Here is a 12,041-nt window from a genome sequence, read left to right as displayed (position 1 = left end):
TATTTGCACACTGCCACCAGCCAGCTAACTCCAGCAATAGAGAGCTAATGAAGGGGGAAAGAAGCAAACACTCGATCTCATGAAGAAAACCCTTTTTCTTGAGTGGGACCAATTTCAGGGAATGTGCTTGCCAATTTCTTTTCGAAGATTGTTCGGGAGAGAAAGTAAAATATAAACTAGTGGTGCCAAGGGACACGAAGCCTTATAATGTTTAAATGAAGCTCCCTTTATGTTACTGAGGTTCAGTCATACTTTTGGGCTCTCAGCCCTGTTTATATTGTGCACCAGATTCCACAACACTGAAATGAGAGTTTTTTGGAAGTTGTAGGGTGGATTCAATTCTTGACCTCAGACTATGTTTACACAGGCCAAAACCCAGGAAACCACACGGTTGGCAGCATTTTTATTGGCCGCCAGAGAGATGCAGCTGTCTCCATAAGTATTCACAAAACTCAACTCTACGCCCGCAATGTAATGACAAAAATCGAGTCAAAACTCAGTGAAACTTGTGTTTGAAATTATGGTAACACCTTGCTGTCAAGAGTGCTCGTCTCTCTCTCTCTAAGCTAAAACACAAGCGGGAACGTGGTAGGAACAGGGACAGGCCATATGGCCACTTGAGTCTGCTCTGCTATTCAATAAAATCAAGGCTGATCATAGAGTCATAGAGGTCTACAGCACAGAAAAAGGCCCTTCAGCCCATCGAGTCTGCGCTGGTCAAACAAGTACCTAACTATTCTAATCCCATTTTCCACCACTAGGCCCATAGCCTTGTATGCCATGGTATTGCAAGTGCACATCCAAATACTTCTTAAATGTTATGAGGGTTTCTACCTCTACCACCCTTTCAGGCACTGAGTTCCAGATTCTCACCACTCTCTGGGTGAAAAAATTCTTCCAAATATCCCCTCTAAACCTCTTGCCCCTTACCTTAAATCTATGCCCCCTGGTTATTGATCCCTCCACCAAGGGGAAAAGTTCCTTCCTGTCTATCCTATCTATGACCCTCATAATTTTATACACCTCAATCATGTCCCCCCTCAATCTCCTCTGCTCCAAGGAAAATAACCCCAGTTTATCCAGTCTCTCCTCATAACTAGAACACTCCAACCCAGGCAACATTCTGGTAAATCTCCTCTGCGCTCTCTCTAGTGCAATCACATCCTTCCTATAATGCAGATTCCAGAACCGCACGCAATACTCTAGCTGTGGCTTAACTAGCGTTTTATACAGTTCCAGCATAACCTCCCTTCTCCTATATTCTATGCCTCGGCTAATAAAGGCAAGTATCCCATATGCCTTCTTAACCACCTTATCTACCTATCCAGCTACCTTAAGGGACTGGTGGACATGCACACCAAGGTCCCTCTGATCCTCGGTACTTCCCAGGGTCCTACCATTCATCGTGTATTCCCGTGCCTTGTTTGTCCTGCCCAAGTGCATCACCTCACACTTATCCGGATTAAATTCCATTTGCCACTGGTCAGCCCATCTGACCAGCCCGTCTATATCCTCCTGTAGTCTAAGGCTATCCTCCTCACTATTTACCATCCCACCAATTTTTGTGTCATCCGTGAACTTACTGATCAACCCTCCTACATTCAAGTCTAAATCGTTTAGATATACCATGAACAGCAAGGAACCCAACACCGATCCCTGTGGAACCCCACTGGACACAGGCATCCAGTCACAAAAACACCTCTCAACCATCACCCTCTACTTCCTGCCACTCAGCCAATTCTGGATCCAATTTGCCAAATTGCCATGGATCCCATGGGCTCTTACCTTCGTTATCAGTCTCCCATGTGGGACCTTATCAAAAGCCTTGCTGAAGTCCAAGTAGACTACGTCAAATGCATTGCCCTCATCTACACACCTGGTTACCTCTTCAAAAATTCAATCAAATTGGTCAGACATGACCTCCCCTTAACAAAACCATGCTGACTGTCCTTGATTAATCCCTGCCTCTCCAAGTATAGATTGATTCTGTCCCTCAGAATTGCTTCCAATAGTTTCTCCACCACTGAGGTTAGACTGACCGGCCTGTAGTTCCCTGGTTTATCCCTTCTTCCCTTCTTGAATAATGGCACCACATTGGCTGTCTTCCAGTCCTCTGGCACCTCTCCTGTGGCCATAGAGGTATTGAAAATTATTGCCAGCGCCCCTGCTATCTCTTCCATTGACTCACTCAACAGCCTAGGATACATTTCATCCAGGCCTGGAGATTTATCTACTTTTAAGCCTGCCAGACCACTTCAAACCTCCTCCATTTCTATGCTAATTTCTTTAATTATATCACAGTCCTTCTGCCTGATTTCCATACCCACGTCGTCCCTCTCACTTGTGAACACCGACACAAAGTATTCATTTAGAACCCTGCCTACATCTTCCGGCTCCACACGCAAATTACCACTATGGTCCTTAATGGGTCCTACTCTTTCCCTAGTTATCCTACTCTTAATGTACTTGTAAAATAACTTGGATTTTCTTTTATTTTACCTGCCAATGTTTTTTCATGCCTCTTTTTGCTCTCCTAATTTCCTTTTTAAGATCCCTCCTACACATTCTATACTCCTCCAGGGCTTCCGCTGTTTTGAGCCCTCGGTATCTGCCATAAGCCTCCCTTTTTCTCTTTATCCAATCCTGTATATCCCTCGACATCCAGGGTTCCCTGGATTTGTTGGTCCCATCCTTTATCTTTACTGGAATATGTTGCCCTGTACTCTCCATATTTCCTTCTTGAATGAGTCTCACTGCTCTGACGCAGATTTACCTAAAAGTAGCTGCTCCCAATCCACTCTGGCCAAATCACATCTGATCTTATTAAAATCGGCTTTCCCCAGTTTAGAACTCTGGTTTCTGGCCCATCCTTGTCCTTTACCATAACAATCTTGAATCTACCGGACTTATGATCACTATCTGCAAAATGTTCCCCCACTGATACCTCTACCACTTGCCCGGCTTCATTCCCTAAAATTAAGTCCAGGACTGCCCTCTCTCTTGTAGGACCTTCTACGTACTGGCTTAAAAAGCTCTCCTGGATGCATTTTAAGAATTCCGCTCCCTCTAAACCTATCACACTATGACGAACCCAGTTAATGTTGGGGAAGTTGAAATCCCCCACTATTACTACTACCCTATTATTTTTACACTTCTCTGAAATTTGCCTACATATCTGCTCTTCTATTTCTCTCTGACTGTTTGGGGCCCTATAGTACACTCCCAGCAATGTGATTGCTCCTTTTTTGTTTTTTAAGTTCTACCCATATAGCTTCATTTGAGGAGCCTTCTAAAATGTCATCCCTCCTTACTGCTGTAATTGATTCCTTGATCAATATTGCGATACCCCCTCCTCTTTTACCTCTTCCCTGTCTCACCTGAAGGCCCTATATCCTGGAATATTGAGCTGCCAATCCTGCTCCTCTCTCAACCATGTCTCTGTGACAGCAATGACATCATACTTTCATGTGTTAATTTGTGCCCTCAACTCATCTGCCTTATTCGTCAGACTCCTTGCATTAAAATAAATACCATCCAACCTTGCCAAACACCCTTGTGCTTTAACTGGCCTATAATTTCTATGCCTTCCAGACTCACTTGCTCTCTCTTCTAATTTTGGCTGTGCATCTCCCCCTGCAGAACCTCTCTCAGGATCCCATCCCCCTGCCAAGGTAGTTTAAACCCTCCCTGATCTTCTGTCTCAAGTCCACTCTCCCATCCTATCCTCATATCTTTCAATTCCTTTTGTGTCAAAAATCTTGTCAATCTCAATCTTAAATATACTCAATGACTGAGCATGCCCAGTTCTTTGGGGTAGAGAATTCCAAAGAACTTTCTGAGTGAAGAAAGTTCTCAACACAATCCCAAATGGTGGAACCTTGATCCTAGGATTCTGACCCCTAGTTCTAGACTCTCCACCTGGAAGAAAGAGTCCCTCAGCATCAACCCGGAGATGATGAAATCACCCTATCACTCTTCTGCAGAGGATATTGGCCCATGCTACTCAATCTTTCATCCCAGGAAACAATCTAATGAACCTTCATTGTACCCACTCGGTGGACACTAAAACTATGCATGGTACTCAAGGTGTGTTCTCACCAAAGCCGCATATAATTGCAACAAGACTTCCTTTCTCTTATACTCCAACCCCTTTGCTAAAAGGGCTAAGATACCATTATACTTCCTAATGGCTTGCAACTTGACAAATCGTCAACACTTCTGCTTTATTTCCTTAACAGGGCTGCTGGAAAAGTCAGGTATCTCACCCACTACAGCTCGGTAACTTAAAGGCTGCGTGACACTCACAGCTCAGATTCATTTGTATCTTGGACGTGGCAGATGCTCACCTTGAAGCTGACATTAGCTCCTCTCTCCAATCTCTCAAGATGCCAGAAACATCACACGCTACGCTCTTCAGAGTGGTAGAAGAGAGATGAGAGAATACACAATTCCACCAATGCCATGTAATGTGGGGCCAAGGTAACTGTACACAGGGTTAACCAATGCCGCCCCCTGTGCTTCCTCAACTTTGAGGAAGAGCTTCCTGTTTTTAAAAGAAATAGTTTTGAGGGGAGCCACGCCGCTGTCTCACCAGATTCAAACGCAGCTGCAGGGCTTCATGCATCATCTGTCGGGCTTTTATGTCATCCTGGTAACGTTCTTCCCGCCAGTTACTCAAAATCTGGGAATATTGCATGGAAGGGTGGGTTTTAGTAGCTGGCAAAAAAGCATTCACCTCAATTCATATCATCTTACTAACAACATTAAGTTTTTAAAACCAAATTGCAAATATAGTTTGTGGCAGATTATTAACATCAAAGAAAAACTGTATCTCTCCAGTATTACGGCTGAGGAACTGCAGCTTTAAAATACTATTTGCATACTTCTGTAAACCCAGGATACAGCACAGCAACATTGACAACACAAGATTACATCTACTGTAATACGTAAAGAACTTGAGAACCTAGTAACAAGGTTCAAACTGCGTGAAACTTCCACTGTTAGATTGTATTTTACGAATGCACAGGAAACTGATCTCTATATATAGCGTGCAAACAAAAAAGTTTACCATCCTTTAACATAGAATTTACTGAACAAATGCAGCCCAACTGGCTCACTCGACTATGCTGGTGCTAATGTTCCACGTGAGCCTCCTCCTACTCTACATCATTTCAATCTGGCAACTTTCCAGTGATTAAGGTCACGAAATTATAAGGGACAGTAATTGAGGGGAAAATTTAAAAAAATGTTATGATTAAACTTTTGTTGTGTGGTTTCTGTTTTGCACGTTTCGAGACAATTTAATCAAAATTCAAGTGGCCGGTCCAAAAACTGGATGCATGGTCCTACTTCAAAGCAGCTGATTTGTTTATTTCACTTTTTCCAGAACACAATGGATAACGTTAATCACGAAAATCATTGCAAACACTGTTTTCAGCCATGTTTGACTTGTTTACTGAGTGACATTACTAATCTTACAGGATCTGACCCTGGTTAAGATACTTTGCTCAGAAATAGTCAGATGTAATCATTTTCACATGACTTGACCCATCACACAGGCAAGAGCATCAACGATTACATTTAGAGCCAAAACAAATATGATGAAAGATTGAAATAAAATTCCATCCTCCATCCTTGCAACCCTCCGGCATCTCTGCGCCCCCAATGCCATTCACGATTTTAATCACTCCGCCATTGGTGGCCGTATCTTCAGCATGATGTCAATTTTATGTGGTTCGGTACCAAATTTTGTTTTATAATGCTCCTGTGTAGTGTCTTGGGATGTTTTACTACATTAAATGTGCCGTATAAATTAAACCATTATTGCTGTAGATGTTACACAACCGACCATCATTCTTGCTGGCACAAATAGATTATTCATGGATATATTTGTGAGGATGTATTAAAATCTTTCTCTATTTAGTTACTTCAGTGACATCAAATTTAGCCCTGGTGATTACAGTAAAATGGTGACTAGAACCAATGCAGCCTTTGCCCTTTCTGTAACACCTTGTAATGAATGTTACTTCTTTTTTAAAATTCTTTCATGGGGTGTGAGCATCGCTGGCAAGGTGCAGACTGTCCAATCCACTTGTCCGCTGACCACAGCAGAAAAGAGTTTAAAAGTTCTGGGAAGGAATAAGAAACTGTGTAATGAATCCTGATTTTAACAGTGGGAGGAAGGTCATGACAATAAAGTCGAAATGTCTGCATCCCACTATTCTGTCTGAACTTTTGCAGGTTGTTTCATTGCACAATTTCCCACGTTTAACGACAATCAACTGCTCAGCCCATGAAAGATTAAATTCCATTTATATTATATGTATTGTGCTATCTTCTTTACTGTGCCTAGGGCACTAATGTACCAAACACACAAGATCAAGGGTGGGATTTTACGGCCTCTCCCACCAGCGGGATTTTCTAGTCCCGCCGAAGTCCATGGAGCTTTGAACGGCTCGCCACATGTTACAGCCCAGCCCCTGCTGCAACAGGTCCTTTCCATCAGATTATCGAGCTTCCTGGTCAGACATCTCGTCTTTGATGAGTCTTAGCGCCTTCCAACCAGCCTCTGGGAATACTGAAGACATTGTCTTTGTCCCCAACCACACACCTGCCTTGGTTTCCATCCTCCACCCCGATCATTCTCTGACCCTGATCCAGACTGTTTGTAATTATAGCATCTTGGCTGTATTTCTGACCCTGCATCCTATCATAAATATCATTTATTTCCACCTGTCTAACATCATCTGCCTCAATGCCTTCCCCAGTGCACCCACTACTGAAACCCCTACATACCTCCAACCCTGATTTCACCTATGCTTTCCTTTTTGGCTTCCCAATACTCACTCTTCAATAAATTACATATAATTTAAAATGCTGCTGCCACAATCCTATCACACCAAGTCCCACTCGCTCATTATCCCCATCCTTGCTTACCTACATTGTCTCCCAGCCCTCTGGAGCCCCAGGTTTATTTATTTTTCTCCTTGGATTTACATTCCCCAATGGCCTTTCTCTCGCTGTCTCCACTGCCTCTTCCAGCCTGCAACAGATCCTCGCCTGAACACTTTGTTCCCCCATTTCAGGGTTCACGTGCATTCCCTATTCCCTCTCGCAATCGCTGGTCATGCTTTCAAGCTGTCTAGATCTCACTTCTTACGATCCATTCTTTAAATCTCATTGCCTCTCTATTTCCCTTGTAAAAATCCAGACCCTTGATCAAGCTTTTGGTCAGCCATCCTTGGGTGCACCTACAACACATGGACTGCAGCGGTTCAAGGAGGCAGCTCACCTCCATCTTCTCAGGGGAGGTTACAGATGGGCAATGAAAATGCGCTGGCCTAGCCAGCGAGGTCCACGTCCCGTGAAAGAATAAAGAAAACACTAATGCTCAGGAAAGAAATAAAAACAGGAGGTGCTGGAAAAACTCAGCATGTCTGGCAGATTCTGTGGAGGGAGAAACAGAGTTAACGTTTCAAGTCCAATATGAGTCTTCTTTGGAACCGGTTCTGAAGAAAAGTGATATTCAACTCAAAACGTCTTTCTCTCTCCACAGATGCTGCCTGACCTGCTGAGTTTTTCCAGCACCTCCTGTTTTTATTTCAGATCTCCAGCACCCATGGTATTTTGCTTTTACTCAGAACAAATCTTTTATGGGGCTGTGACTTTTTGCATAGAAAAATTCATCAACCTTTCTAGTTTTAAATGATTTTTTTAAGGCTCTTTGGTTAACAAGTAAGTAGAATATTGGATTGGTCTGGTGTGTTAATCTGTTTATTTCATTCATCAGAGGAAACAAGATCAGATAAGAACGAAAGGATTAGGAGCAGGGGTAGACCATTCAGCCCCTCGGGCCTGCTCTGCCATTCAATAAGATCGTGGCTGGTCTTTGTGTGTTTCGAATTCCACCTACTGAACTAACTGGACAAAGACCATGCGGTGAATTTGATAGCTTTGGAGTAGCTAATCATGCTCTTGATTAACATAACTCCAGATTGAATATAGGGTATCAAATCATAGAAACTAGGAGCAGGAGTAGGCCATTCGGCCCTTCGAGCCTGCTCCGCCATTCATTATGATCATGGCCGATCATCCAACTCAATAGTCTGCTCCCGCTTTCTCCCCATACCCTTTGATCCCTTTCGCTCCAAGAGCTATATCAAACTCCTTCTTGAAAACATAGTGTTTTGGTCTCAACTACTTTCTGTGGTAACAAATTCCACAGGCTCACCACTCTCTGGGTGAAGAAATTTCTCCTCATCTCGCAACAGTGTTCCCTCTCACAGGCAATTTGCTGTAATGCTTGCGTGCAGCATCAGCAACACCGCTAGGTTCAACTGCTTGAGTTTCATGAGCCACACAGCTCAATGTAGTTCCCTCATTGGCAAATCAATTCAGAGTTCAATTCAATGAAGTCCGGTGTCAAAACGTACAAGAGTTCATGAACTATCGGCTTTTATTTTGCCCTCAGGAGCTGCGCCGGCCCCAGTGCTATGCTACGCATGCGCTGGTTCACTTTCTGAGAACCGATTACCTGGTTGATCTGATTTTGCAAGGAGGTCAGCAAGCCTTCTCTCTGCTCATCCTGCCCCTTGAGGCAGGTGAGGACCAAGGACAGGAATGGTTGTTGGCTCAACAGTGACATGCTGCAGATGTGAAAAAAATAACAGATTGAGATTAATCAAGATACGAAAATGCTGAAGCTTTTTGTAGCCCTTGCAAGTCTAAATTGCTGTGATCGTTGGAAATTTGGCATTCTTGCATTGGTCCTGATCAGTGCAAGACAAAACGCTTCGGCAACATGTCTCTCTTCTGAGCAATATTCAGGTTCTGTACTACCAAGTGATTGCATGATGCGAATGTAAACAGAGGAGAGCCCTATCACTGACTCTTAACACAATTGCCACTGAAATGCACGTTCCAATTTATCACATAAAGACTCATCGAGATGAAGCATGGGTGTGGAAGACAATGGGCTGAATTTTCCCAACCCCGTGAAGGTGACTTTAGAAGTGGGGCGTGCGGGGGGGGGTGGTGTGCAAGGAAAATGCGATCAACGTACCGTCTGGTCAGCTCTGCGCCATGGTTGCGCTCCCAGCAGTGACGGCAATCTGCCTGGCAACAGCAGCTAGCCAACTGAGGCACTCAGTGGGGCAATTAGCCTCTTTTGTGCAATTGGACTGGAATTTTACCGATGTCATGCTCTGGCAGGAGTCCAGTAAATGCAGTGGAAGCGGCTTCACAATGGGAGGTCCAAGGCACAATACATGTGAGGCCTTTCATGAATTGGCCACAGTAAATCATAATCCTGAGGGATCCCCAAGCAGCAGGCAGCTCATGGAGACTGAGGCCTCTGCTAATACAGCTCTTGCTGCAAAGGCAGCTGCTGTCCTCCTATTGGAGGCACTTGCATGGTGCTGCCGCTGCTGCTCCTGTTGCTGGGCCCCTCAGCAGTGTTTACACTGCGATGGAGGTTGGTGGCCCTACCCGTGGGCTGTGCTGAACCTAATTCGAAGGGCCCCTGGAGTGGTTTCCTGGTCAGGATCATGACCCAACTGGGAAAATTCGACCTGTTGAACCTCAAAAATTGAAACTTCAATGGAATGCTGAATAGCTGTTTTGGAGTGAAGGTTAGTTGTTCCAAGATAGCAATGACTTCAGTGCCCCATGCACAGAATAGTCATTTATTCTGAAATAACCTGACTTCAAATGATCAAGTACATATCCAGAAATAGCTCAGGGCAGTGGATTACAACATGAACAGCAGAAGTCAAGTGGTGTTAGTTCCAAAACTATGAGACATTTCCTTTGTGTTGCTACCCTACATGTGGAGCTCTGCAACATCCAAATTGTTTCTTCCAAAAGCAATTAAAAAAGCTTGTTTTCTTTTTTTTTTGCTTTTGTACACGTATCCCTGAAGTTAAGTCCCTCCATGGCCTTTGCACCCAGCCTACCTCTGCATCTTTCTGTTGCCCTAGACTGCACCAAGCTCTGTGTTCTTGTTCCTTCAGCCTACAGCTGTCTAAGGCCCATTCTCTGGAACTCCCTCGCTAAATCCCTTTACACGTAGATCACCTGTCACTAAACCTGTTTAAGCAGCCTCAGCACCTTCAAATGAAACTGAACAGACTGCTGCACTATTCAGCTCTGTTCAACTCTCCAATGCTGCAAGTGAAACTTGCCAGACTGCTACCTCCCTCTCTTCCATTTGGATGGCTATTGGGACCATTTAGAGAGAGGGCGAAGATTTCCCTCTGTGCTTTTAAAACACTTCTTGGCCACAGTGACCACTGTGCACAGCAGCAGATTGGGTTGCAAACTAGCCTATAAGCATTTGGGGCTGTACCTCAACTTTCCCATTTGAGGTCCATGAGATCGAGGAACGACGCAGAGGATTTTCAGAGGTCTGTTTCGTTTTAAACGAAGCTTTATTATAAATTTTTTGGATTACAATGGGAATAATCATCTACCTTTGCCTTGGTTCTTTTTGTTTCGTTCTTTACAATAATTGTCTTACCTTTTCTGCTTTTGCCTGTCTCTTTCCTTTTTAGACGATGAGCCCAAGTGTTGACCCTTCTCGAGTTCTTCTCCAGCTGCCTTCAGCACTCGACCCTGAACGGATGTGGGCAGTTTTGCAATCAGCGGTGCCACAAGCCAAACTCCTTTCCTCTCTGAACAGCTGAATGAAAGCCACACAAACACACACACAAACACACACACACACATACACATTAAAAAAAAACCCATCAAATGGCCATTGGAGCACTTTCAAATTATTATCTTGTTTATTGCAAACCTATTCAAACATCACAAAAGATAGGTTTAGAAGAAGTTTATTTTAACTCATTTAGAACAGAATTACAGCCTTTGGCAAACTGAGTGTCCAAATGCAGAAGGGAATGTTCATTATGCGCCAGAGACTCTTAGAAAAGATTAAGAAGGTGGTGGTGGGGGGGTTGAGAAGGGAAGAAAAAAACTGCAATATAAACAGAAACATATCAGGCCTGGAAGGAGAGAAGATAAGTTAGTGTTCAGGTTAGAGTAAAGATTATGTAAAGGAGGCTATTACTTTAAACGTTAGCCTGTCTTTACACTTCATCATTGCTGAGCAACTTGTTACAAATATCTAACTTCCTCTTCATGTCATGACACAACAGCCGCAGTTATGACAAATCTCTAAAACCATCACCTTAATTGCAGCCAGAGATAGCAAATAGGAATAGCTGGCAGCGAAATTAGAGCAGTAAATGAACCTCATGGTTGTGCCTGGTACTGCTTTGCAAACTGCATGAGAGTTCACAACGGTTTCGCTTGCACAATGGAAAAGCATACTGAATTCTATACCAGAGCTCGCTCACTTTAATCAGATCATTACTAATAATGGCTGCATTTCATTGCCTCTCGTCAGGCAGAAATGACAAGGCAACTGACACCTGCATTTATATAATCGGGCTGAAAAATCCTAAAATGCTTCACGTGGGTCACTTTGTAACTGGCCATGTAAAATATTCAGCTACTCTGTGGCAGTAGTGTCCCATGAACAGTATAAAGCCTTGGTCGAGGGCAGAATCCTGGTCTGGGCAGCTGGTGAATACCCAGCTCTTCAACAAATGCAAGGGTTTTTACTTGTTTGAACACTTGCCTGCACCAGCACAGCAGGCAGCCAATCCCTTACCGCACTCTCTCACCCACAGCATGATGGAGAAGAGCAGGAAGGGCCAGCTCTCATTGTTATTCCCTCAGGGTAGAGTCCTAGGCCCAAACATCTTCAGCTGCTTCATCAATGACCTTCCTTCCATCATAAGGTCAGAAGTAGGGATATTCATGGATGATTGCACAATGTTCAGCACCATTCACGACCCCTCAAGTACTGAAGCAGTACATGTCCAAATGCAGCAGATCTGGACAATTTCAGGCTTGGGTTGACAATAGGTAAGTAAAATTCACACCACACATGTGGCAGACAATGACCATCTTCTACAAGGCAGAATCTAACCGTCATCCCTTGACATTCAATGACATTACCATTGCTGAATCTCCCA

At 43.9% G+C, this 12,041-nt stretch overlaps 1 protein-coding gene across 1 annotated transcript in view; it reads right to left on the bottom strand.

The window, feature by feature from the left end:
- The window catches only part of LOC144693984 (mediator of RNA polymerase II transcription subunit 12-like protein), a 590,784-nt gene that overhangs the window by 90,781 nt on the left and 487,962 nt on the right, over window positions 1-12,041 (bottom strand). The window contains exons 31-33 of the mRNA XM_078564267.1: window positions 10,517-10,678; window positions 8,534-8,645; window positions 4,592-4,681 (exon numbers count right to left, since the gene is read on the bottom strand). Of these exons, the coding sequence (XP_078420393.1) occupies window positions 4,592-4,681; window positions 8,534-8,645; window positions 10,517-10,678 (364 nt within the window). The remainder of the gene's footprint in view (window positions 1-4,591; window positions 4,682-8,533; window positions 8,646-10,516; window positions 10,679-12,041) is intronic.

This window comes from Cetorhinus maximus, chromosome 19 (genome assembly GCF_964194155.1).
Source record: "Cetorhinus maximus chromosome 19, sCetMax3.hap1.1, whole genome shotgun sequence".
Classification (NCBI taxonomy): Eukaryota; Metazoa; Chordata; class Chondrichthyes; order Lamniformes; family Cetorhinidae; genus Cetorhinus; species Cetorhinus maximus.
The sequence above is the reverse complement of the archived record's forward strand: the minus strand, read 5'-3'. Positions and strand labels throughout refer to the sequence as shown.